Below are 26,454 nucleotides of genomic sequence, written 5' to 3'. Positions count from 1 at the left end.
GACTCTGTGGTTTGAACTAGAGAAAGGGACAAATTCATCATATACACGCTATTTGCACAATGCACTAAAATCAACTTGTACTTTAGAACTCTGGAATAAGAACCTGTCCTTGTCAACATTCAAGTTAACAATTAACAAAGCCGCAAAACTTCACTCTCTTGTACTAGACAAAAGCACTATTAGCCAGAGATCCCACGCCTGGACAGTACTTAACAACTATAAAGTCCTCAAACCGGAAGCGTACTTAGATGTCCCATTTCAGCTCACGTAAAAAAACAGCAAATGGCCTTGCGCTTTGGAAAATATCCTTCACTGGCAGACGCCCCTAGTTGGGAAAACATCAAATCAAAATGTGCCGCATGTGTAAATGCCCAAAAGAAGATCTTATCCACCTGATATGCATCTGCAAGACAGTACATCCAGCAAGAGTCAATTTTTTAAATTTTTAAAAAAAAACATTTCTAGACAGAGGAATAAGATCTTGCCGGATGGCTATTATCAAAGGGCTAGATCCAATGGTTTCTCAGATGAATTGCACACTGGTTAAGTTCCTCCGCATACACGACCAGGCGGGGAAGTCAACTTAACGCTGAAAAGAGAGGGCCCATTCTCAGAAGGCTTTATGTCGGCATTTAAAGCAGCCAGCAAGTGGTCATGGACATAGAGACTTCAAACCTTAACCATAACGAACCTTTTTGCCGGAAATGAAGCTACTAACTTTGACACCTTAAAATTTCTGGTTTATGTCTGCACATCTTGTACAAAACAGCAGTGCATATGTTCTAGCACCTCTTCGCTGGTTCTTAGAGAGCTCTCATTGCTAACAGTAGATTTAAAATTTGGATTATACCATATTGTGGATACACAGAACTGAAGAATGATTTTAAAATTTAGGGCCTCATTTATGAAAAGTGACGCATCACTGCGTGAAAACAGTGATGCGTCACTTTTCACTGCGCCCTCCCTGCGACTCCAGTGATGCGTCATATTTACAGTATGACGCATCATGTCACAAGGAGTCACAGATACGTCAGTATTTCTGACGTATCTGTAGGCGCAAAAGTGACGCATTGCTGGAGTGTGTCACAAAAGTGACGCAACTCCAGCAATGTGTCCTTTCACATGGGGCAAGCCCCATGTGATAGGGCCCGCGACAGTCTTACGCCTGCTGTGAGGCAGGCATAAGATATTGACGCATTTGCACCCTAGAAGTGGCGCAGTGAAATCTCGTAGATTTCACTGTGTCACTTCTACGATGCTTACTTACGTGGGAACGCCCACCCTGCATACATTATACCTGACGCAGGTATAATGTAGCGCAGGGGTTTGAAAAGTGACGCATCTAGGTAGATGCGTCACTTTGTAAATATGGCGCATCATGGGGCATGTTTTACGCCACTGGTGCGTCACAAAAAGTGACGCACCGGTGGCGCAAAAGTGACGCAGGTTCTCATAAATGAGCCCCTTAGTTTTTAACTACGGTCGTGACCAAATGGGTCGAAAATGTTTGCATTATTCTTGTACTGAGAAAGCCATGGGAGACTCCAAGGTTAAAGGATGTGCCAGAAACACTATGGGGCAGATTTATGTTTCCTGGCGCATCCCTGCAAATCAGCAGGGATGTGCCAGGAAAGATGCATCACGCAAGTTTACCCTTGCGCCACCACAGATGCGCCGCATTTACAATGCAGCGCATCGTGGCGCAAGGATCAACAGATGCGTGACGCATCTGATGGCGTAAGGGCGGCGCATTGCTGGAGTCGTGTCGCAAGCACGACGCAACTCCAGCAATGTTTAGGGGTTGCCCATACCTAACATGCTGCGTCATGCCTTACGCCTGCTTCAAGCAGGCGCAGGGTTTTGACGCAGTAGCGTCGGAAAAGTGACTCAGTGAAATCTTGTAGATTTCACTGCGTCACTTTTCCGAGGCTTTTTCCGATGGAACGCCCACCCTGCATACATTAAACCTGACGCAGGTTTAATGTGGCGCAGGGCTTTACACCGTGACGCATCTCCATAGATGCGTCACGATGTAAATAGGGCGCAGGGTTTACGCCGCCGCTGCGTCACAAAAGTGACGCAACAGCGGCGTAAAAGTGGCGCAAGTCTCACATAAATCTGCCCCTATGTATTTAAAGCAAGTGTCGGAAAACAGTTGTATCAGCACTGTTTACACTGAATGTAAGTGTAACCTGAAAACACTTTGTGCACATAAGTGCTCGTGATGCACAAGGTGGACGGCGCAAGTGACAAGTGACACAGCAATGAACGGCACAGGGTGAACAGTTGTGAAAATATTTACACAAGGGTCTAACGCCGTTGACTTCCAAACGCAACTTTGGGCGCTTTCTTCTGGTTCACAAACTGTTAAACGGCCTGTGAAACTCTTGTAAGTAAGCAATTGCGAACCTAAAGTACCTTATAAATATTTTCACATCCTTTAACTTTAGAGTCTCCCTTGTCTATCTCAGTACAAGGATAGTGCAAAATATTGTGACCCATTGCTAAGTACTCGTAACACACAAGGTGGACGGCGCAAGTGACAAGTGACACAGCGATGAACGGCGCAGGGTGAACAGTTGTGAAAATATTTACAGGGTACTTTAGGTTGAAAAAGCATAAAATGGTATTTAAAATACCATTTTATGTTTCTGCTTCTTGCAGTGCGAGAAAGCAGTGAGGCGACGCTCCTCCGCCCACGTGGAGGAACCCGTTTGATGCTTGACGTGCTATTGTGTGTTTCCAGATATTCATGCACATGGATGGAGCATATTCCAGGGTTGCACGCCCTACATTTTAGCCCTTGAGCAGCCAAAGAAACATGACGACTGGAGAACATTCTACGATATGTTTGTGAAGAGGTTTATTTTTCCAGGTTGAAGTGGCAGTGTAACCTGCACACACAAGCTTTGCAATGGCAGTGCTGAGTAACGGTTAGAGGGCTACTTAAGTGGGTGGCACAATCAGTGCTGCAGGCCCACTAGTAGCATTTAATGTATAGGCCCTGGGCACATGTAGTGCACTTTACTAGGGACTTATAAGCAAATTAAATATGCAATCGGGTATGAACCAATATTAACATTTTTAGGAGAACATGCACTTTAGCACTGGTTGGCAGTTGTAAAGTGCTCAGAGTCCCAATACAATCAAAAACGAGGTCAAAAAAGTGAAGGAGAAAGGAAAAACGTTTGGGAGAGACCCTGCAGAAAGAGCCATTTTCCAACACTTACTTTCTAGCATACATGCACACTCAGTGTGATAGGGAGACCACCGCTCTGCAGACACTGATCATGTACTTTAACATGCATGGATGTAATGCCCTCCAGCATTAACAGGTATCATGCAAATTTCCACTGAATTGTTTCTCTACAAAACTAGCTCCTCCCGTAGTGGATCCTGACCCTCTGTTGGACAAATTACAGCCATTCCGACCGACATCGCTAAATATGGGGGGAGTTTCAAGCAATCCATTGACTAAGGTTTACAGTCTAACAACATAGCAGTAGCGACTCCTGGTGGGAGTGCTGCCGGGCGGTGACGCAGGACGAGGGAGGGGCAGGGTGGGGGTTAGTAAACTCCGGATTATGGATGAACAGAGGTAAGTATACAAATAAATAAATAAAACGAATTTCGTTGCTCGCGATACATCGCCAAATGCGATGCAGCGCGCGCAATTAGATCCGTTTTATTTATTTATTTGTATACTTACCTCCGTTCGTCCATAATCCAGAGTTTACTACCCCCTGCCCTGCGTCACCGCCCGGCAGCACTCCCTCCAGTAGCCGCTACTGCAACATAGTGAATAGGAAATACTTCAAAACTCAAAATCTGGCTGTCAGTTTTTTACTATGTCTCTTTGAAAAGTATTGTTTAAATCCAAGACACAGGGTCTGGTGGCTCAGTGGACAAAGGCATCCACTGATGGAATCTCTATAAACCTCTTCAGTGCCCCGCCCTTTCCCCGCCCTGTGCCGGGCGTTGCATTAGCGGGCGGGGTTCATGACGAGATAGTCTCGTCATGGGCACAGCGCAACCGCTCTCCATGACGAGACCATCTCGTCATGGGCACTGAAGGGGTTAAGTTGAGTAACAATATACACCTGCTATACAGTGACAAGATACCCCTTGGGTGAATGTGTTCTTTACAAATGCACATGTTGTGTTATGTTATAAAACATAAACATGTTCTCCGTGCTGTGGTAACCTTAAGATGGAAGGTCATGGAGGGAGGTAATCTACCTGACCCTCATTCTTTTACCACCAAGAAGGTGAACTCTTTAAGAAGAATTGACAGTCCTTTGAGCAACCACTTCAGAAACATCTAAATGAATCAAAGAAAATAATTCCCAAAGGTTAGCAAGATCATCTTGTGCTGCCAAAATAGCAGTTGTAAACGTATTATATTTAGACACCCCTGTAGCAGTCTTTCTTAATGTGTAAGACATATTTCTCCTCAGACTCCGGAAGGTATCATTGTGAAGCGAGACTTGATCGACCCAACTGGTCCTAACAGCGGCGGCGGCATATTGTCACAGACCCACAAATTACCTGAAATAATCAAGTAAGTGTACCACTACCTGCCTTTAGAAGTAAGTATATTTATTTATTTATTTGCGTGTTTGTACCGCGCTAGAATCGACTCCCTAAGGAGTATCTCCGCGCCCTTTAGCACCAACAACCTCAGGACCAAATAACAGCCATAAATAATGTGGCCAGAAAATGTCCTAAACTTGAAAGAGGAAAGTTTTCAGACATTTCCTAAAAGGAAAGTGTTCTCTAAGCAGTCTGATCTCTATGGGGAGGCTATTCCATAGCGTGGGACCCGCCACGGATAGAGCTCTGAACCCTTGTCTTGTTTTTCTGGCTCTGGGGACACATAACAGAGCTCCCACCCCGGATCTGAGGGAGCGTGTAGGGACATATGGGATGAATTTATTGGCCAGATAGACCGGGCCAATTCCCATCAGGCACTTATGTATTATGCAGCATATTTTAAACTTAACCCTCTGTTTCACTGGTAGCCAGTGAAGTTTGGTCAACAAAGGTTTAGAGGCTGTCCGAGTGGGTGCGTTTAGTACAAGACGAGCAGCAGTGTTCTGGACAACCTGCAACCTGGAGATAGCTCCTTCGTTGGCAGATAGTAGCAGGCCGTTACAATAATCAACTCTGCTCAACACTAACGCTTGCACCAGGGTCTTTCGTGTGTCATCTGGCAGTAAAGGAAACACCTTCCTAAGCAGCCCAATGATGTGGAAGCATGTGCCCACTACTTGGTTACAGTGTTGTTTCAGTGAAAGCTCCTGGTCCAACTTAACCCCCAGGTCTTTCACCACCGATTTGGGCTCAGGAACTAGCCCAAGATCTTGAGGCCACCAGTCTGGTGTCCACAGGCGTTTCGCCTCCCCAAATAGCATCACCTCTGTTTTAGCCACATTACATTGTAGATAGTTCGAGGTCATCCAATGAGCCACTGCCTTCATACCCTGGGCAAAAGAGTTCCTAATCTCTGTCGTGAGAGTTTTAAAGGGAAAGAGGAGTTGAGTATCATCGGCGTAGGACACCGGAATAAACCCATGGGATCTCATGATGTTAGCCAAGGGGGCCACGTAGATGTTAAAGAGCGTAGGGCTCAAACAAGAGCCCTGTGGCACCCCTTTTGAGATCTTTAGCTCCTCTGATCGAAATGTACCCAAGGTGACTCTTTGGGTACGATCTGTAAGGAAACTCCTCAGCCAGGCCAGCGCCTTGCCTCCCAGGCCACTGTCAGCTAGCCTGGAGGTCAGAATGTTATGTGACACAGTGTCGAATGCCGCAGACAGATCCAACAGCACCAGTATAACGGAATAACCCCTGTCCTGGAGCATGTGTAGATCGTCTGCGACAGACAGCAAGGTGGTCTCTGTGCTGTGTCTAGGCCTAAACCCTGACTGGGAAGGATCCAGAGTCCCAGTTCTTTCAATATAAGTCGAAAGATGGCTGTTCACAAACTTCTCAGTTAACTTTGCCAGAAAGGGAAGAAGAGAGATGGGTCTCAAGTTGGATAGTTCTGTCCAGGGTATGGCATTGTTTTTCCTTAAAGGTCTTACCAACGCCCGTTTCCATTCTAGGGGAACTTCCCCTGTACTCAGGGACAAATTGACTAATTCCAGGATTCTCGGGCCTAATTCATTAGATAGTATGGGCATAATGCGTGCCGGAATGGTATCCAGAGGACTACCGCTCTTTATTTCCGTGATAAGTCTGGTTACCTCAGCTATCGATATAGAAGGAAATTCAGTAAGGTGCGGTCTAGAGTGAGACTGAGCATCAACAACCAAAGAAATGGTGTTATCAGTTGATACGGTTTTATTGGAGTGTATTATTTTATCATAGATCGCATCTATTTTTTGTGTGAAGAATCGCGAGATCTCATTGCAGAGTTCTTGCGATGTTAGTTCTGTCGTCTCACAGGCTGCAGGCTTTGTAAAAGTTTGTAAAATTTGGTATAGTACTTTTGAGTTTTTACCAGCTACAGACAGTTGTGCTGCAATGTGGTTTTTACGTGCGGTCCGAATTGCCTTATGATATATCTTGAAAGCCATCCTGTGACGTTCCTTATCTTCAGTCCCCCGTGAGGATCTCCATGTTTTCTCAAGTTTCCTAGTCCTTGACTTAAGAGATCTTAGTTCTTCAGAGAACCAAACTTCCTGCTTGTGAGCTGCACGTGGTTTATATACTCTTAAGGGGATAACGGCATTTATCCCCTTAGTGACCGTTTCCTCAAACATTTTTAATGCAGATGAAATATCTCCTATTGGGCTATGAATTGCGGGTTCCTTATAATTCTCCCTGAAAGTCTCCAAGGTAAGTTTGTGCCAGGGTCTCCTAGTATTGGCCAACGTATTCTGTGCAGCCTGGAACTTATAGTTAGTAGCAGTGTAGAATTTAAGAATAAAGTGGTCCGTCCAGTCCACTTGAGTCGGGGGCATACACTTAATCAGAGGTGAATTGGACATGATTAGATCCAGCGTATGGCCCGCTTGATGGGTTGAGCCATGGTTATACTTTTTCAATCCCAGAAGGTCTAGGTCCGCAAACAGGGTAGTCGCCTCTGGACAACCGCCCAGCTCACTATGGACGTTAAAATCTCCTACAAGGAGAAAATTAGATTTCTCTTGTACGTGAGGGGCTAAAGCCTCAATGAGAAGAACAGAGAAATTCTCATATGGGCCAGGGGGGCGGTACACCACAGCTCCCTTCCTACTTTCCTTAGATGTTACATTGATTTTAAAAATCATTAGCTCAATCTGAGGAGTACAAAGTTCATCAATGATAGTGACATTCAACTCTTGTTTGAATACAATAGCTACCCCCCCCCCTGTTTTAATCGGGCGGTCCAACCTGGATATTTTATATCCTGTTGGTATGCCCAGGGTGATGGCCGGGACTGAATGAGGTTTAAGCCAAGTTTCGGTAAGAAAACATAGGTCTGGTTCCTCTGATGATATAAGGTCCCATACCTCCGAGGAATGTTTTGCTAGTGAGCGGATGTTACATAGTAAGTGCTTGCTACCCCGTGGTGAGTCAGTCATAGGGTTGTTTAACACTGACGCGTATTGTACTTGATCCATCAATTCCGGGGGGCATGCCCAATAATATCTGGCTTCAGAGGGGTTGCATAATAGCTCACGACACCCATGACTAGCAAGCGGCCCCTCCAGAATGGTTCCCATCTCATATGTACACACTTTAGGTAAATGTGAGCCAATCTCCATCATTACCTGAGAGGTGTATGTAATCCTGTTACCGCCATAAATATCTGTGCAGGCAGGATTTTCCTCCATAGCTCCCCGCCCCTCGTCCCGATCCGTCGCGGACTCGTCTTAGGCGCAGGAGTAGGCGCCATGCTGCGCGCAAACGCTGCGCGCTAGAGGTGACGAGGGGCTAAATAGCCCCCACGTGAGTGAAAGCTAGAGCGCTAACCGCTCGCCTTCCTGTGTGGGCCTGTCACTGGCCCGCCCTCCGCCCCCGTGATTGGTTACTGGGTCGGACCGGGCGTGTAGGTACTGGTCGAGCTCTAAAGTGCTACCTAATCCCTTCGTGGGTGCGGGAATGCAGTTTAAAACAGCGTAAAACTAAAGCTACAAGTCCTAAGTATACAGTTATCCAATGAGCTTCTCTAGTTGCAGTAAAAGGCCTATCCTTCCTGGCATTGAATACAGATCAGGGGAAATGTGCTGTCCGAGTGCAGGCACAAATTTTCATCTGCACTGGGACGTTGCTGCACTGAAAGGTGAACAAGAGGCGCACCAGTCTGTGTGTCTTACAAACAAAGGACCTGGCAGATCTTTGAGGAGGGCTCTGGGATGCCTCCAGGGGCAGGTGCAGTGAGTGGCTGAAACCACCAGTGGGGATACCTGGTGGGGCTCCTGGTCCACCCACCCGCTTTTGGGGCTACCACAATGAGTACACTGTCTCTTCACAACTTTGCATTTGACCACAATCAATGCAACTCCCAAAATCACTGCAACCCCATTTGTAATATGGGTGCAGGTAAAATGTGTTACCTCATTTGCATGGGCCACTGAGCAATCCAGCATGATCCATTTTTACAAAGGCACCATCTGCAGCCTTCCATGCTTCCAAAGTGCCTGAGGTGCAAAAGGCAAGTGCAACACTGGCTGCAGCCTCTGGTCAAGTTGTTTATTATTGCCCCTAAAAGGTATCCTTAGCCCTAGTCTAGGACCTCCAAGTGAGTAAATCTTTTTTCTTGAAAGGAGTGAAACTATCAGGTCCTTCATCTGTGTATTATTAAGTAAGAAAAGGGAACCAGCAAAGAGGGAAGGGGCTATTACTTCTGCTCAAATAACCACAAAACCACAATTACATCATCTCTTGCACCCACAAACCCTGTGCCTAGATTGATTGAGGTCCCTACGTTTGGTGCTTGTCCTCTGTAATGACACAGCTCAGCTAAAAGAATGGAATAGACTTTGCCCATAATAATTATCATGGTTCATATTGATGGAAGCATTTTCTTAAATCACCTATTTAATTTGTTGTAACGTCAGACACAAAAGCAACCCCTTCTATTTGGAGTAACAGGATTAGCAACGCAGTGGAGAATATGCCAGAGCGAGCCTTTGACTGCAGGGTGAACCAGTGGCAGAGTGGAAAGACAGCAAGATACTCCTGCACCCACAAGCATATATCCTTGATTCTAATGTGCCCACAAGTAACTTGTCTGTGGCGTGGTCACTGCTCCCTCTAACCACATCTTAGTTCCAGGGCTGGACTGGCCGTAGCGGACATCGGGCATCTTCCCGGGAGGTTGGAAGGATGGGGGTCGGTTTTGCAGTGGTGGGGTCCGGTTTTGTTACTGGGGCCGGTTTTGCAGACCTGCTTCAATATCGAGGGGGGGCAGGGGGCGGGGGGAGTTGACTGGTCCCTTAAAATTGCCAGGACTGCTGTGGGCTCCCAGTCCGGCCCCGCTTAGTTCTGGAGGGCATGCTCAATGTAAACTTAATCGAAACCCAGCTCTCATCAGACACACTTTCAGGAGCCCCTGTAGGCCTTCAGGTGGTGAACAGTGGGGCAGTGGGGTTTTTGTAGAGGTTGCAGGTTTTGAAAAGCTTGTTTGAGAAATTGGCCAACTTTGCCTCTGCAAATTTCAGGAAAGTGCACGTCAAACTATGCAACTGCCATTACATTTTCAGTTTTAGGAAAGACCATAAAAATGGACGTGTGGAGAAAAAAACACAAGTTATCTTTTTGATAATTTATTTGCAGAATACCCTTCCCAAATGACTTTTTTGTGCAGGAATTTCAAACAAAAACGAGATAATTTTGAGAGGTATAATATATTTTTTTTAAATGCAATTATTTCATAAATACAAAAATTATGAATTTCACCCCGTTAAGCTGCTATACTAATATTGTGACCTATCTCTGCACTTGATCTTATCAGAGTAGGCCTACATGAAGTCACTCACTAACACTACTATTGTACTAATGACACATGCACTAAATCGGCTACTTATCATGCACAGCACTAAAACACTTGCTTCACGGGCCGCCCACTGTCATCAAAAATCCAACAGGCCACTATAACAACACAGTAATCATGCTTTCTATCCCTCACTCTTCTATGATGCAATACAGACTTAAGCACAATTACAGATGACATGTTAGACGTGCCACTCTGGTCATCGCACCCCACACAAAAACATTCCCCACATAGGCCACACTACAATCCGGCATACTTCCAGTCAAGCACGTCCGCAGTATGTGTAGCATGTTACACTTCCCTAATGCGCTTCAACTTATCGTCAGGGCTGTGGCGCAGTTTATCAATGTAAACACAATTCAATGAATAAACTTGACAAAATTCAGATCTCGCATTCAGGAAAGGTGTGAAAATGCATCTGAGATCCAAAACAAAAGTTAAGGCAGCTATAATACCCACAATGTTTTCTTTTCAGCCTAGGAACCTGGACAATTATAGCCCGGTTTGAAGATTCACCTATGCAGAACTATACCACACAGTTTGATGTAAAAGAGTACGGTAAGGGCACCCTGTGATATCCTTCGAGATGCCACAATGTTTTTGTGTAAAAAGCCTATTGATCTCGCCAATGCACAACCTATTTTCTTTGGCAATGTGTTTTAGCCATGCTGCATAGCAGTGTGGCTGCTGTTCAGCAAGGCTACAAGTCAGTGGCGTAGAGTGGAGTGGGGTAGATTGGAGTAGAGTGGAATGGGGTAGATTGGTGTAGAGTGGGGTAGAATGGAGAGGGGTTAATAGAGTAGATTGGAGTGGGGTAGATTGAAGTGGGGAATTTAGTAGTTTAGCGTGGTGGATTGGAGTGGGGTAGATTGGGGTGGAGTGGGGTAGATTTGGGTGAACTAGATTGGGTAAATTAGAGTGGGGTAGATAAGAGCAGGGTAGGTTGACATAGAGTGGCATGGGATATATTGGGGTAGATTGGAGTGGAGTAGGGTAGATTGGGGAAGAGTGACGTGGGATGGATTGGGTAGATTGGACTGGAGTGGAGTAAACTAGAGTGGAGTGAGGTTGATTAGAGTGGGGTAGATTGGGAAGATTATAGTAGGGTAGAATGGAATGAAGTGGGGTAGATTGGTGTTGTTTGGAGTGGCGTGGATTTGAGTGGAGTATGGTAGACTGGGGAGTGGGGTAGATTGGAGTGGTATGAGGTACTTTGGGATGAGGTGGTGTAGACATGAGGCATGGAGTGGGGTAGATTAGCGTAGAGAGGAGTAGATTGGGGTAGATTGGAGTAGAGCAGATCGGGGTAAATTAAAGTGGGTGGATGGGACGGATTGGGGTGGAGTGGAATAGATTGGGGCACATTGGAGTGGAGTGCTGTAGATTAGGGTGACATTGATTTGGTTAGATTAAGTGGAGTGGAGTAGAATGAAGTGGAGTGGGTAGATTGGGGTGATTGGGGTAGAGTGGAGTGGGGTAGATTGGATCATTGTGCAGTTGATTAGTGTAGATTGGAGTGAAGTGGGTAGATTGAGTTAGAGTGGGGTAGATTTAAGTGGGGTAGATTGGAGTGATGTTAAGGTTAGGCTGGGGTGGGGTGTGCAAATTGGGGTAGGGTAGATTGGAGTGGGGTAGATTGGAGTTGAGTGGGGTAGATTGGAGAGGAGTGGGATAGATTGGATGGAGCAGGGTAGATTGGAGTGGAGTAGATTGGGGTATATTGTAGTGGATTGGGGTGGGGTAGACTGGGGTACATTGGTGTGAAATGGAGTGCAATAGATTGGAGCGGCGTGGGATAGAGTGGAGTGGGGTAAGTGGTGTGGAGTGAAGGGGCGTAGAGTGGAGATGAGTATTTTGGAATGGAGTGGGATAGATTAGAGTGGAGTTGGATAGATTGGAATGGAGTTTAGAGTGGGGTAAATTTGAATCGAGTGAGGTAAATTGGACTGAGGTTGTAGAGTGGAGTGGGGTACATTGGAGTGGAGTTGGGTACATTGGAGTGGAGTGGGCTGGATGGGGGTACATTGGAGTGGGGTGGATTGGGGTAGATTGGTGTGGAGTAGATTGGCGTGGATTGGAGAGGACTGGGGTGGATGGGGGTAGATTGGAGCAGAGTGGGTGGGGTAGATCCGAATGGAGTGCTGTTGATTGGGGTGAGCAAGGTAGACTGGAGTGGGATGCGGTTGATTGAATATAATTGAGTGGAGTAGGGTAGAGTGGAGTGGGGTAGATTGGGGTAGAGTGGAGTGGGTAGATTGGTTCATAGTGGAGTGGATTGGGATGGATTGGAGTGGGTAGATTGGGTTAGAGTGAGGTAGATTGAAGTGGGGTATATTATAGTGATGTGGTGTAGACTAGGTTGGGGGAGTGGGGGTGTCAATTGTGGTAGGGTAGATTGGAGTGAGGTAGATTGGAGTGGAGTGGGCTGCATTGGAGATGAGTGGGGTAAATTGGGTGGAGTAGGGTATATTCGAGTAGTGTAAATTGGGATAGATTGTAGCAAAGTGAAGTAGGTTGGGGTGGAGTGGGGTAGATTGAAGTGTGGTAGAGTTGAGTGGTGTAAGTGCTGTAGAGTGAAGGGGTATAGAGTGGAGTGACATTTTGTGGCATGGAGTGAGTGGCGTAGATTGTAGTGCTGTGGAGTCGAGTGGCATGGTGTATCGCAGAATGTCTTAGAGTGGAGTGAAGTGGAATGTCACATATTGGAGTGGTGTGGCATAGAGTGGAGGGGTATAGAATGGAGTGAAGTAATGTGGCGAGTGTATGGTGTGGTAGCACACTACCATAACAGACAACACATTCTCAGTTGAAAAGACCATTACATTTGCACAAGACATGCACTTTTACTGCACACAAATGACATGTGCAAATGTCATCACCTAATGTATTGATGTGTTTTGATTGTATTCAGATATTTGTTTTCCACCACACATCAGAATTACAAAAACATGTGCTTTATTTGTACTAATTCTGATATACTCTGAAACATAAGCACTGTTCTTTTTTTTGTTATGTGCTAGAAAAAAAAACATTTTACACCCTCTCATCTTACATGGGTACTCAGCAGGATTGTCACATAAATTCTCTCAATTTGGAGTCAGAGAAGGAAAAATAAACACCATGCTCCCTGGAAGAGGGAGCATGACATTTGACCTCTGCCTTTGAATGCACAGCAATAGTGACAAGATAAGAACAATATTTAAAGGTCTGTTTATAGAAAGCAAGTTTTTGGAAAAATACAGTAAACAAGGTTTGGGCAACGGGAGGGGCAAACTCAAGCTGAAAATTAAAGCCAGCAAATAGAAATCCAGAAAATGTGAGTTACAAAGCACAAAGTGAATGGTAAGCAACAGGTGGAATGCAGTCCTATGTCAGCTTTCTGAATGTCCCCAAGATATCTTTAGCAAATCAGACAAATGCTCTGTCTGACAGGCTCGACCTATGTAGCGGAATCGAAGTTGGAACAAAATAGTTACTTTGTGAAATATATAAAGTGTGGTCAAAAGGAAAGTGCATCCTCATAAGATTCTAAAGTTTACATGTTAATATATAGCTGAAGTTCATTTAGTTCTTGCAAAGTTCTAGGAGTAAGTAAATCAAACTTACAACAAATTACACACACACATGTCACTTTGTCATCATGCATTAACCCTTCTCCTACCCTTTATCCTACTGATACCCATTGACCCATTTCTGAACTCTTATCCTAACCCAAATTCATAGCCTGAGTCTCATCTCAACTCTAACCCTTTGCCCATGCAATTAGCTTGACCATTCCCAGACCATTTTTATATCACAATGGCGAGACCTGACAGACTTGGGGCGGTCTTCCCCTCCAACCTTTTGCCTTCCTCCTCCATTTTTCTGAGCTTGTTTTTGCTGGCTTTAGGACTCTGTGTACTTTACCACTGTTGACCAGTGCACAAGTGCTTGTGCTCTCTCCCCTAACCATAGTAATATAGTCTCATCCCCAATTGGAATATTTAATTTACTTATAATTCCCTAGTAAAGTGCAGTACATGTGCCCAGGGCCTGTAAATTAAACACTGCTAGTGAGCCTGCAGCACTTATTGTGCCACCCACTTAGGTAGCCCTCTAACCATGGCTCAATCCTGCCATTGCAGCGCCTGTGTGTACAGTTTACCTCACGATTTCGACCTGGCAAGATAAACCACTTGCCAGGCCCAATCCTTGCCTTCTCCTTGCTCTTGCCCTAAAGTAGACCCTAGACGACCCACAGGACAGGGTGAAATGTATTCAAAAGGCAGGACATGTACTTTTAAGTTTTACATGTCCTTGTAGTGAAAATGAAAGCTCTCAAATTTGTTTTTCAGTACAGCAAGGCTTATCTCTCTCATATGATAACATGGGCTTACCTTATTACATTTTATAAGTGTAATTCCTAACTGTTAAGAGATTGACATTTCAAGCTTTCTATCTCTGGAATCACAATTGAAAATCACAACTTATGTTGAAGTCCGATTTTAAATTACAATTATGAAAGTGAATCTTTTAAAAATGTGGCATTTTGTTACTTTAGCAGTTTGGTGCCTGCTGCCTGTCTCTGATACATGTCTGGGGAGGGTGACAGCTGGGCTCTGTGTGCCCCCCCTATACAGCCACACATAATAGGAGGTTAGATGTGACTTGATGGGCCATCCTGGCAGGATGGGAGGAAAGAGCTGAACCCAGACTCACATCTGAATAGGCTCTGTCCTATCCCCAGACAAAGGGCTGCATACCCTCCTGTGATGAGTCTGGAGACAGGGAAGCAAGGGAGGACCTCTGTGTACTTCCCCACATCAAAGGCACAACTGGGTATGAGTACTGGACCTCTTGACACCACCACTTCAGTACACTTCTGGACCTGTGAAGAGCCTGCCAGGAAGAAGTACTGCTGTCCGGCTGAGGGACTGCACATCTGCAGGACTGCTTCTCTGTTGGACTACTATTTTTCTGAACTGACCTACTGGTCAACTTTTCCCCTGCCTGGGTTAGAAAGACTGGAGCTGCATCACTTGAACCCAGATGGCTTGCATCCTGAACTGAAGTATCAGGGACATAAAAGACTTCCAAATGACCTGCTTCTGCACCTACAATGTGATGCTAAATCTTTTCTTACTAATTTACTTTCCAGCACTAATCTGTTTTAACTCTGGAAGACACTCAAAAGTAGTGCAAAGCAGTGCATAGGGTATCTTTGCATTTCTTAGCACGAAGGGTGCATACCATGGTGTGTGCCTGGAGGTTCCCATGCACCCACCCAGATTTCTGACTCTAAACCCTATGTACTTTACAAAATAGACAGGGTTTAGCATGAGAAAATAGCTCCCATTTCAAAAAGGCTCTATAAAGGAGAAATGCTTTCACTTCTCATTTTTTTTCTGACTTCGTATGTGTCTGAGCATAGTATTTTATACAGGAAAGCTATCCTTCCAGTACAAAACATATGCTAGACTCAAATAGACACCCTTGCACTATGGTGCAAAGGTGTGTGCATGGCACAGGCAGCTAATTTTATCACTGACACTAGGGAAAGGGGTGGAGAGTGCCATATTTCTGTAAATATGCCACTCTCCAGTTTTCTACTCCTTGTGCAACATGGAGCCATTTTTCGCTTGCTGCATTTCGTGAGATTTTAGTTAAACTGCCCTTAAATGTCTGGGTGAGGGGCAGCAAGGTTACTGATTTTAGTGGGTTGTACTGTCTAATCAAAAGAGAGCACATGCTTAGTATATGTTTTCCTGAGTCAGGCCAGCACCTAGATGACAGTAGGCTAACTGACCCTAGGAATCTTGCTGAGGAGGTGAAGCTCTGGGCTAGCGAGTGTTTAGAAAGGTATCTGGGGGGACTGCCACAAATGTGGTCAGCGTTCCCAAAGGAAGATAGAGAAGGGAGAAATGCTTCAAAATAAGGAGTTCTCAAAAGACCCCTAAATAATTCCCAGGGGAGTTGTAACCAGTCCAAATCTGATCCTAAGAAGAAGGGGTTCTATGATCACAATACACTGAGGTTTATACCCCAAAGTACTGAGCGTTACAAATATGGGCATTTCAAGGGTGAAGCTGAATGTCCCAAGATAGCACAGCCCCCCACTGGTGGGCAGACACCTGTGTTGGCAAGTGTAGAGCTCGGAGGAGGTAGTCCCAGTTAGCTTTAGGGGACAGACAGAGAAGTGACCCCTGTTTCCCTGGGGGATAAAGAGATGGGGCCTAAAGCCCACATGACTGCTAATGCTTAAAAATTTGGGCAGTGGGTCGAGGCTCTGCGAGACACAGGAGTCAGGATGACTACTGTCAAGTGTCAGCTGGTGTCTGCAGAGCACGTCTGACCAAACACATTATAAGAAGTTGTAGTCACCCACAATCGAGAGAGCCATCTACCGGTGGCTCCGGTTCCTTTTGAGTAGGGGGGGCTCAGGTTTTCTAAAAGTTGCTGTGAGCCCTGCCATGCCTGTTGATTGTCTGTTAGGCAATGACCTAGAGAACACTACCTCCAGAGATGTAGAGCTTAAGTCTCACTTGGAGATGATGGGATTGCCTGAGTGGGTCTGTATGACCACAAGGTCCATGGCAGGCCACCAAGGGAGTCAAGAGTGTATGGAACCTGGAACCATAACTCAGACAGCTGCCAAAGAGAGGGGCAAGGGGTGAGGGAAGCCAACCATTGAAGTTCCCACAGTGGAGGTTGAGAGTGTCCCTGAGGAGGAAGCACCTAAGCCAACCGGGGAGAAAATTGCCTAGGTGACCTACCTGAGCTCGCTAGCTGGCAAGTTGAGGGTAGGCTCACAAGGGATAAATTCTGCAGAGCACAGAAAGAGTGTCCCACTCTTGAGGGATTGATGTCACAGGCCCCAGCCCATGTGGTAGGTGAAGCCTGTGGGGATCACATAATCTACTGGGAGAATGACCTCCTTTATAGTGCACATCCAATCCAATCCTATAGTGAGCCGAAGGCCCCTGATTCTGGGACAGCCTGTTTGCTGGCGGTCCCCCACTGTTACAGAACATTTATATTTGGTTTAGCTCACAACAGTCCCCTAGCAGGACATTTAGGGCAAGACAATGCCTTCGCTAGGCTTGTCTCCCACTTTTATAGGCCCAAAATGAAGACAGCCTCATATGCATTCTGCAGGTCTTGTTCTACCATTCAGGCCGGGAGGAAATCTTAGAAAAAGCATAACGCTCCCCTTATCCCATTACCAATACTTGGCATACCCTTTGAAAGGGTAGGCATCAACGTCAATGGACCTTTGGGCCCAAGACAGCCTTAGACAACAGGTTTGTCCTGATCTTGGTGGACCATGCCACCAGCTACCCTGAGTCCATCCCTCTAAGGTCAGTGACTGCACCTGTAGTGACTAGACCTCTGATGAGAATTTTTAACCATGTTGGGTTCCCCAAGGAGGTAGTGTCTGAAAGAGGCACTAGCACCATGTCCGCATGCATGAATTTCATGCGGGATGAGTATGGTTTGACTTACAAGTTCACCATACCCTATCACCCCAGAACCAATATTCTTGTGGAAAAATTTAACAAGGCTCTGAAGGGCATATATCTGGGCCTGCCATACCTCATGAGTGTAAGTGGGACGTCCTCTTGCATGCCCTTTCTCTGCCTACATGGAGGTGCCACCGAAGAGAGTAGGGTTCAGCCCCTTTGAACTCCTTTTTGCCCACCCTGTTAGGGGACCTAGTCTGAGCCTTATTGGGAAAGGGTAGGAGCAAGCTCCCAGGACCCCCATCCCCCAGAATGTGGTAAGCTACGTGCTGACCCTCCGCAACCGGAGGCATCACTTCTGGAACAAGGCAAATAGTAATCTAGAGGCCAGCCAGGAAGTCATGAAGCTCTGGTAGGACCAGTAGGCCACTCTGGTGGAGTTTCGGCCTGGCCACAAAGTTTGGGACATGGATCCAGTAGAGTCCAGGGTTCTCCAGGACCACTGGACTGGCACATACAAAATCAAGAAACATGGGGGGAGACTACCTACTTGGAGGATCTCCAGACCCTTAGAAGCCCCCTAAGGGTATTGCATGTGAATCGACTCAAGCCTAAATTCAAGAGGTCTGAAGTGAGCATGCTCCCCGTGGCGAAAGAAGGGGTGGAAGAGGAGAGTGAATGTCTCCCTGACCTCCTTTCTGCTCTGGAGCACGATGGGTCATTGGAGAGTGTCAAACTCTCTTCCACCCTAACCCCAGAAGAGCATAGCTAGTTGCTGGGACAGTTTGCCTCACTAGTCTCACTCTCTCCTGGACTCTATATGTGCATCTATGATGTTGACATTGAAGACATTCTACATGTGAAGAACCAAATGTACTTGTTGTCAGACTGGGTGAGGACTAGCATCAAATAGGAAGTCTCCAAGATGCTAGCACTGGTGGTGATTGAGCCCCCTAGTTGCCCCTGGTATAGCCCCATGGTACTGGTGCCTAAGGCTGCCCCACCCAGCACCACACCGGAACTCCAGTTCTGCATGGACTACCTAGGACTCATCTCAGTCATCAAGACTGATGTACACAACATCCCCTAAGCTGATGAGCTCATTGACAGACTGGGCACTGCCTAATTCCTCACTACCTTTTATTTGACATCAGGGTACTGGCAGATCCCTCTGACTGAGGGTGCCAAAGAAAGGTCAGCATTTTCAACCACAGATGGCCACTTCCAGTTTTGGGTCATGCCCTTTGGCTTCAAAAATGCCCCTGCTACCTTCCAAAGGTTGGTGAACAGGGTCTTGGCTGGTATGGAGGCCTTTTGTGTTGCCTACTTAGATGACATTGCTTTCTACAGTTCTAGCTGGGAGGAACAGCTGCATCACCTCACGAGGTGCTTCAGGCCCTGAAACAGGCAGGCCTGACTATCAAGTTCAGTAAGGGTCAGATTGGCAAGGTTCCGTGGTGTACCTGGGACATCTGCCAGATGGGGGCAAGATGCGGCCCCTCCAGGCCAAGATTGAGACTATCATGGACTTGCACCACTGTTCTGCTTGGGTTGTCGGATCAGATAGAACCCGCTCAACAGAGCCTTTCTAACCCAGCCAGAACGTTATCCCCTCCCTAGGGCCTATTCACAATAAGTAACCACATATATATATATACCACCTAAGGACAGGGAATTCCTACTAGATATATATATATATATCAAGACCTCTTATAATACAAGTGGCGGCCTCGCGATCCCAGACGGACCCAGGACTTCCTACCCAGACGGCAGCCTTAGCCTCGCGGTCCCAGACAGACCCAGGGCTTCCTACCCAGACGGCAGCCTTAGCCTCGCGGTCCCAAACGGACCCAGGACTTCCTGCCCAGACGGCAGCCTTAGCCTCGCGGTCCCAAACGGACCCAGGACTTCCTACCCAGACGGCAGCCTTAGCCTCGCGGTCCCAAACGGACCCAGGACTTCCTACCCAGACGGCAGCCTTAGCCTCGCGGTCCCAAACGGACCCAGGACTTCCTGCCCAGACGGCAGCCTTAGCCTCGCGGTCCCAAACGGACCCAGGACTTCCTACCCAGACGGCAGCCTTAGCCTCGCGGTCCCAAACGGACCCAGGACTTCCTGCCCAGACGGCAGCCTTAGCCTCGCGGTCCCAAACGGACCCAGGACTTCCTACCCAGATGGCAGCCTTAGCCTCGCGGTCCCAAACGGACCCAGGACTTCCTGCCTAGATGGCAGCCTTAGCCTCGCGGTCCCAAACGGACCCAGGACTTCCTGCCTAGATGGCAGCCTTAGCACGAGTTCATCCTATGATCACCCTAACATACAACAAGGGAATCAGTGTTACTATTTATCAGATCACACAAGAACCGCCAGTTTGAGCACAACCTGTTCTCTGGTTCGAGGGGCTCCTCTCTCCCTTATTCAGTTACCACTTACCTGATCAGGGTTAACATCTGTTCATGTCAAGTCACAGCTGACTAGAAGAATAGGCTACCCTCTTATACAAGAACACGCAGCACATGTTGATTCACTACAAACTGACTTTATTATATATCATATACGCAAGCACATAACGTTACTGTGTAACACATAACCTGTAAAGAAAAGTGAAAGATTAGGTTGTACACTCTAATAAGAAAGGGGTCGACATCACCTTAGTCGTGTGTAGCCTGCACTCAATGGTCATCTAGGTTCCCTTCTCGTCTGTGCCTCGGCTCGCCTGGAGATCACACCTCCGTAGCTCCCTTCTCCGAGTCACTGGGACCTCTTCCTCATCGGCTACTCTCTCCTCTCTGGCAATTCTGCTAGAAGAGTATCTGTCTCTTGGTCTTTCTCCGCCCTCAAGTTTGTCATCTGTCTTCCCTGGAATAAGTAGTAGCTTTTCTGCTAACGGCTAGGTGCCGCCTATGGATTGAAAGAATAAGTGCCAGTATCTGCCTCAGACTTTCACTAATATAGAGGTGCATTTTCTCATGGAAAATTCCAGCCCGTAACCTGCCGCCCACCAAATTCTTGTACCTCCCCGTGCCAAGGACACTTTCCCAGCCGGCCGGCCTGATGTAGCGTCTTCGGCATGAAGAAAAATACAATCCTTCGATAAGGGCCGGTCTGAACCGGTTCTCTCCAAGCGAATAACACCTCATAACTAAAACATCCCCTTTAACCTAGAAGCATCTCAAACTGCTGGAGCAGAAAGAAAGATGGAGTCTCCCCCGTTTGAGGCCTACCAGGCCTGAATTCAGCACGGCTCCATGAAATACCCTCACTACAGGGCAGGCTATCCCTAAGACTAACGAATCTATCCCCTAGGATATGTGTGCAAGCCCTGATCTATGGGGAAGAACACAGGATCATGTCGAAGTGCCTAGAAAATAGACTTCATTCACTACTCTAACCCTTAGGCTTGAATGGTAGAGAGACTGAAGTCACCCTAATCACCCATCAACACAATAGGGCCGGGAAAATCGAGCAGTACATTTCACCCTTGACTTCAGTCTATTATACATTCATTAAACAGAACTAACATCTGTGGAGGAATAATATGAAACAAAGCTAACTGATCTATGTCTAGTACCAAATGTGCAAAATTGAAGTAATGAAGGAATACACTGAATAAAGCAACAAATAGAAATCAAAACAGCGATGGTAATTAGAATACCTCCTAATATTCGACGTAACAGATACAGGTCAGGTAACCAATTAAAGAGCCAGTCAAACCAGCCCTGGTCAATGTGTTTTCTAACTTCCTCCGTCAAATCATGTAACCTGTCAATGTGGGCGCGAATAGATTGTGTATGATCAGACAAGTTAAAACAACAAAGACCCTCAAAATCAGAGCAGTCATGTCCATGTTTAAGCAAAAGATAATCAATGGCCGCTCTATTTTGCAAGATGGCTCTACGTTCACCCTGGGCGTCTAACAGCATGTCAGATAGGACTGTAGAAGTATTATTAATGGATTTCACCATCCAGCAGGCCATTTTCCCAATAGATTTGGCATTATAAACTGCCAAAGCAGGAACACCAATAATTGAAATAGCTAGGCTAAGGTATTCAGACTTGGAATATAAATGTAAAGATGAGTCACAATCCTCCTGTAACATCACAGTATCTCGAATCACACGAGAGTTGGCATTCGGATGTGACGAGAACATCAGTAAACTTAGTCTCGTAATGGCACAAGGGCCTCCGGAAATGTTTGCAGGGACATATGGCCAGGAAGTATTACCACATGAGAAAAGCCATCCGGCAGGTAGTAACATCGTGCGATAATGACTGGGGGTAACTACCAAACTATTGCAAGTCATATTGTTCTGAACTGAAACACATGTGGTCGGTGTCCTTTGAAAGCACAAAGTCCGTTCATGAGCTGTAAATGAAGTGGCACCTTTCAATTTTAGGCGTAGACATTCAGAGATCGCACTAGGATTACACGTAAGGAAGAAACATAAGTCACCTTGTGTGATATTATAAGTAACTATTTGGGACTGGATGGGGGGTTGCTCGTCTGGCATTTCAGTACATAAGGGGCAATACACATGGGTAGCGAAATCACCCAGAAGAACATTGGGGCGAGCCTTTGAAACATTGAAAATGTGAATTAGAGTTTCCAGTGAGGCAGGGACAGCAACCAGGCAGGTCGCCAAAATGTCATGTACAGATCTCATCGGTGTCAAACAGAAGTGAGGGGCATCAGTCACCCTCTTAGCTAGTGATGTCCAAAAGTTCGATGATGAATCCCACGCAGCGAAGGAACGTAACACTCGGGTTCTCAGTTCATCCCGGGTTGACGGGATCCCTTCTCTCTCGTCGAACCATCCCAAAAGGAGTCCAGCGCCGACACATCCTGCAGCAACAGTCCAAAGAATGATCTGAAAGAGAATCAAATACAGGCATTAATCATTCTCGTAAATAACATTTGTCAGCCGGGACCGCTTCCCAGCTATCTTTCCCTGGTCTCATAACCAAAATGGTATTGTCCTGACCGGTGGCAATGACCTCTGCTTGTTCAGGGGGATTCTTAGGCGACTGCACCCAAACCCTAGCCCCAGGGTTATCCGTAGAGCCAAAACCTTTCTGGCCTCGTACAGTTAGCAAAGTTGGGGCAGCGCCTTTCATTAATGAACCACTGAAAACAGGCATAATGAGTAATTGAGCCACTCGGTCAGTGCGGTGTATCAGTAAGTCAACCTCACTGCTATTCAGCAGGAGCACCTTAATCTCTCCCTGATAATCACTGTCAATTATTCCTCCAAGCACCTGAATGCCTTTTACTGCCAGCCTCGATCTAGGGGCGATCAATCCGAAATTCCCAGGTGGTATATGAACACCAACACCGGTAGCAATGATGACCCGATCCTTACTTTTTATAACGGTGTCATCCATGGCATGCAAGTCTAAACCTGCCGACCCTGGGGTCGCTCTACATGGAGCCAAAGCTCCGGGAGTAACTTCCCAGTACATCACAGTCTCTCTGATTTCATTAGGCTGAGCCTTAACATTCGGGGGAAACAAACGCATAAGTGGAGATTCAGCATTGAGAAAAGGACGATTATTCAAAATCAATATTGCTTGGGGCAAACAGTCTCGCCAATTTTTATACTTGTCAACTGTTAATTTACGCAGCTGATCCTTTAGCAGGCCATTCAACCTTTCCACAAGACCCGAGGCCTGTGGATAATAGGGTATATGGAATATCCATTCAATATTGTTTTCCACACAGAATTCCTGTACCAATCTTCCACGAAAATGGGATGCATTATCAGATTGAATTTGGAATGGCACACCATAATACATGATAATCAATTCCAATGTTTTAATGGTATTCAATTGGGTAGCTTGCTTACAGGGAAGGGCTACCAACAAGCCACTGTATGTATCAACAATAGTGCAAACATATTGACAATTCCTGCTCATGGGAAGTGGACCAATGTAATCAATTTGCCAAATTTGAGCGGGTAGTTTCCCGCGATGTAAATGACCTTTAACAATTTGGGGCACTTTGCGCTGTCTGATATGCTGACAAATGGGACAATGTAAAATAACATTCTTGATCAAATCTAAGGGAATATAAATTCCTCGATCAGCAGCCCACCTGCTAGTGGCTTTCTCTCCAAAATGTCCTGCCTTCTGGTGGGCCCATTTCGCCAATCCCGCCATATCAGAATCTTGCCTGTCCACCACTGCCTCAGCAATTTTAGATTTCTCATCTGCAATGTTATGAAAAAATTTGTCAAGAGAATTTATAGGGGTGTGAGCATCCACATGGAAGATTGTAACAGTACTCTGTGGGAGCATCTCCCAAATCTCTTGCCATAACTCTTTTCCCCACAACTGTTTTGAATGCAATTCCCAATTATGGGAATGCCAAGTCGGTAACCAAACTGCCAGTCCATTGGCAGTAGACCAAGAGTCGGTGAAAATATGACATGTGCCGGGTAATTCTTGTTTCAGGACTTGATAAACAGCATACAATTCAGCAAATTGGCTGCTCTTACCTTCACCAGTTGTGCTCAGCAGTTTCTGTGTGATCGGATTATAGGACACCGCTTTCCAGTGCCGTTTCGGCCCTATGAACCTTGCTGAACCATCCGTAAACCAGACATGGTTCCTGTCCTCCGCGGACAAATCATCAAAGGGTCTACCCCACTTGACAGGAGACTCCTGTACTAAAGGTACGGAACATACACTCTCAGTCTCAGTCGATGGCGCTCGCGCCACCTGCTCATGTAAAGATGCAACTCCTTTCTGTCCCACACGTGCCCTGTCTTGTATATACCATTTCCATTTAATCACACTCGCCTCTTGAGCGTGTCCAATGCGGTGAGTTTTTGGTGAACTCATAACCCACTGCATAATAGGAATCTCAGGTCGCAAAACTATATCATGTCCCAAAGTCAATTGCTCGGTATCCACCAGAGCCCAATAACATGCAAGTAACTGTTTCTCAAAGGGTGTATAACGCTCACTAGCATCAGGTAACTTTTTGGTCCAGAAACCCAACGGCACTCTACTCCTGCCTTGCTTCTGCCACAAACTCCAATTCGCATAAAGGCCCTGTACAGACACATTCAAATCTACCTCCCCATCACGTACGGGCCATAAATCCAAAGCATGTTGAATTGCCTCTTTTGCTAGGTCGAACGCATCTTGCTGTGGTGTATCCCAATCAAACGCATTCTTTTTACGGGTGACACGGTACAAGGGGGCCAATATTTGACTCAAATGAGGAATATGCTGACGCCAAAAACCAAATAAACCAATGAAGCTTTGGGCTTCTTTCCTATTCCTTGGAACTGCAAAATCAAGAATTTTCTGTTTAACCTGAGGGATCACTTCACGGTGCCCTTCATGCCAATTAATACCCAAAAATTTCACAGCCTGGGACGGGCCTTGTAGTTTATCCGGATTGATTTCCCAACCTTTCTCACGCAGGCACCCAATGACTCTGTCCAATTGGGTCTGAACTTCCTCTTGTGTTTCGCCTTGGATCAAAACATCATCAATATAATGACACATCTGAACCTGTGGATGAACCGGTACCTCAGCCAAATGCTCTGCCACCAGCCGGTGACATATAGTAGGGCTATGCACATAGCCCTGAGGAAGACTCCTAAACGTCATTTGACGCCCATTCCACGTAAAACTGAACTGTTCCTGACACTCAGGGGCAATCAGAATCGAAAAGAAAGCATTAGCAATATCAATGGACGCATACCATGTACCTGGATGTTTTTGGATTCTTTCAATTAGAGTAATGACATCCGGTACTGCAACGGTCAAAGAGGGTGTGTGTTTGTTCAATTCTCGATAATCAACAGTCATACGCCAAGAATTATCACTCTTACGTACAGGCCAAACAGGATTATTCCAAGCAGAAGTAACTGGGGCTATAACACCTGCATCCACCAACTCCTGAATAGTGGTACTAATCTCCTCATGACCACCCGGAATACGATACTGCTTCTGACAAACCACTTTTGTCGCCTGAGGAACTGTTATGGGGGGCATTCGTAAACGACCAACCCGTATAGGCCTGGACGATATATAATGCGTAGTTCCAAATTGGTAACATCCGTCATCTAAATGCAAAGTCATTCCTTTCAAAATATCTATTCCAATTATGAATTCCAAGAGAGGCACCACTAGTACAGAGTATTCTTTTCTAGGAATTCTACCGATTCTCATTTCAAGTAATGTTTGAATTGCGGGAGTTTCCTTTCCACCTAATACGGTAATTGTAAAAGGCTGACCTTTAAACTTCTTTGATTTACCATGAATAAGAGTGGCCTCCGCTCCTGTATCTACCAATGCTCGGGCCCTTTGGATATTACGATGTCTCCAATAAATTTCAATATCTACATAGGGTCTATTATCTCTGTGAGCCCATCTGTGTACTGGAGCTTGACCTATTTCCTAGTCATGTTTACTGCATTCTGTGTACCAGGATAAATCAGGATAAAGACTCTCACGCTTCTTAGGTATCGGTACCTCCTGTTCAAATCCATTCCCAGTACGAAATGGATTCGTGTCTTCTGCAGTACAGTGCTGGTTTCGATCGGCCAGATTATGACGATCCTCTCTCCTCCTCAACTCAGGGGATTGATCCCTATCATCTCTACGTCTGCTGTAAATATAATCATTTTTTCCCCTCTCTCTTTCCTCTTCTCTCTCTCTGTCTCTCTCTCGACGGGGGGACATATCACGTACATAACGTCGGTCATCACGACGAACAGAGCGCCCACGGCGGTCGTCATCACCGCTACCGTCAGAACCACCGCGATCACACTCAGACATCCGAACACGCCGGGCACCCTCCTCCTGATCCAAGCCACGTTTGCGAAACAACTCCCACAAACGAGCAGTTGTCTCACCGTCAATGTCCTCCCTCCGCACACCATCGGCCAGAAGACCAGAAAAGATATCACGTCTAGTAAGTTTATTGTCACCAGGAGTACGAGTGTCAGGCCGGGACTGACGTTCAGGTTTAAACCACTCGCCTAACTCACCGAGTTGGCGTACCGATTCCAGTAC

The 26,454-nt window shown here is 46.3% G+C and overlaps 1 protein-coding gene across 3 annotated transcripts in view; it reads left to right on the top strand.

Moving 5' to 3' along the window:
- Positions 1-26,454, top strand: part of LOC146833087 (venom factor-like) — a 777,614-nt gene that overhangs the window by 131,269 nt on the left and 619,891 nt on the right. For all 3 annotated transcript variants that reach the window (XM_085600726.1, XM_085600724.1, XM_085600725.1), the window contains exons 5-6: positions 4,458-4,561; positions 10,461-10,543. In XM_085600726.1, coding sequence (XP_085456852.1) covers positions 4,458-4,561; positions 10,461-10,543 — 187 coding nt within the window. The remainder of the gene's footprint in view (positions 1-4,457; positions 4,562-10,460; positions 10,544-26,454) is intronic.

Source organism: Triturus cristatus, chromosome 4_2 (genome assembly GCF_964204655.1).
Source record: "Triturus cristatus chromosome 4_2, aTriCri1.1, whole genome shotgun sequence".
Classification (NCBI taxonomy): Eukaryota; Metazoa; Chordata; class Amphibia; order Caudata; family Salamandridae; genus Triturus; species Triturus cristatus.
Note: the sequence above shows the minus strand (reverse complement) of the source record. Positions and strands in the feature narration are given on the sequence as shown.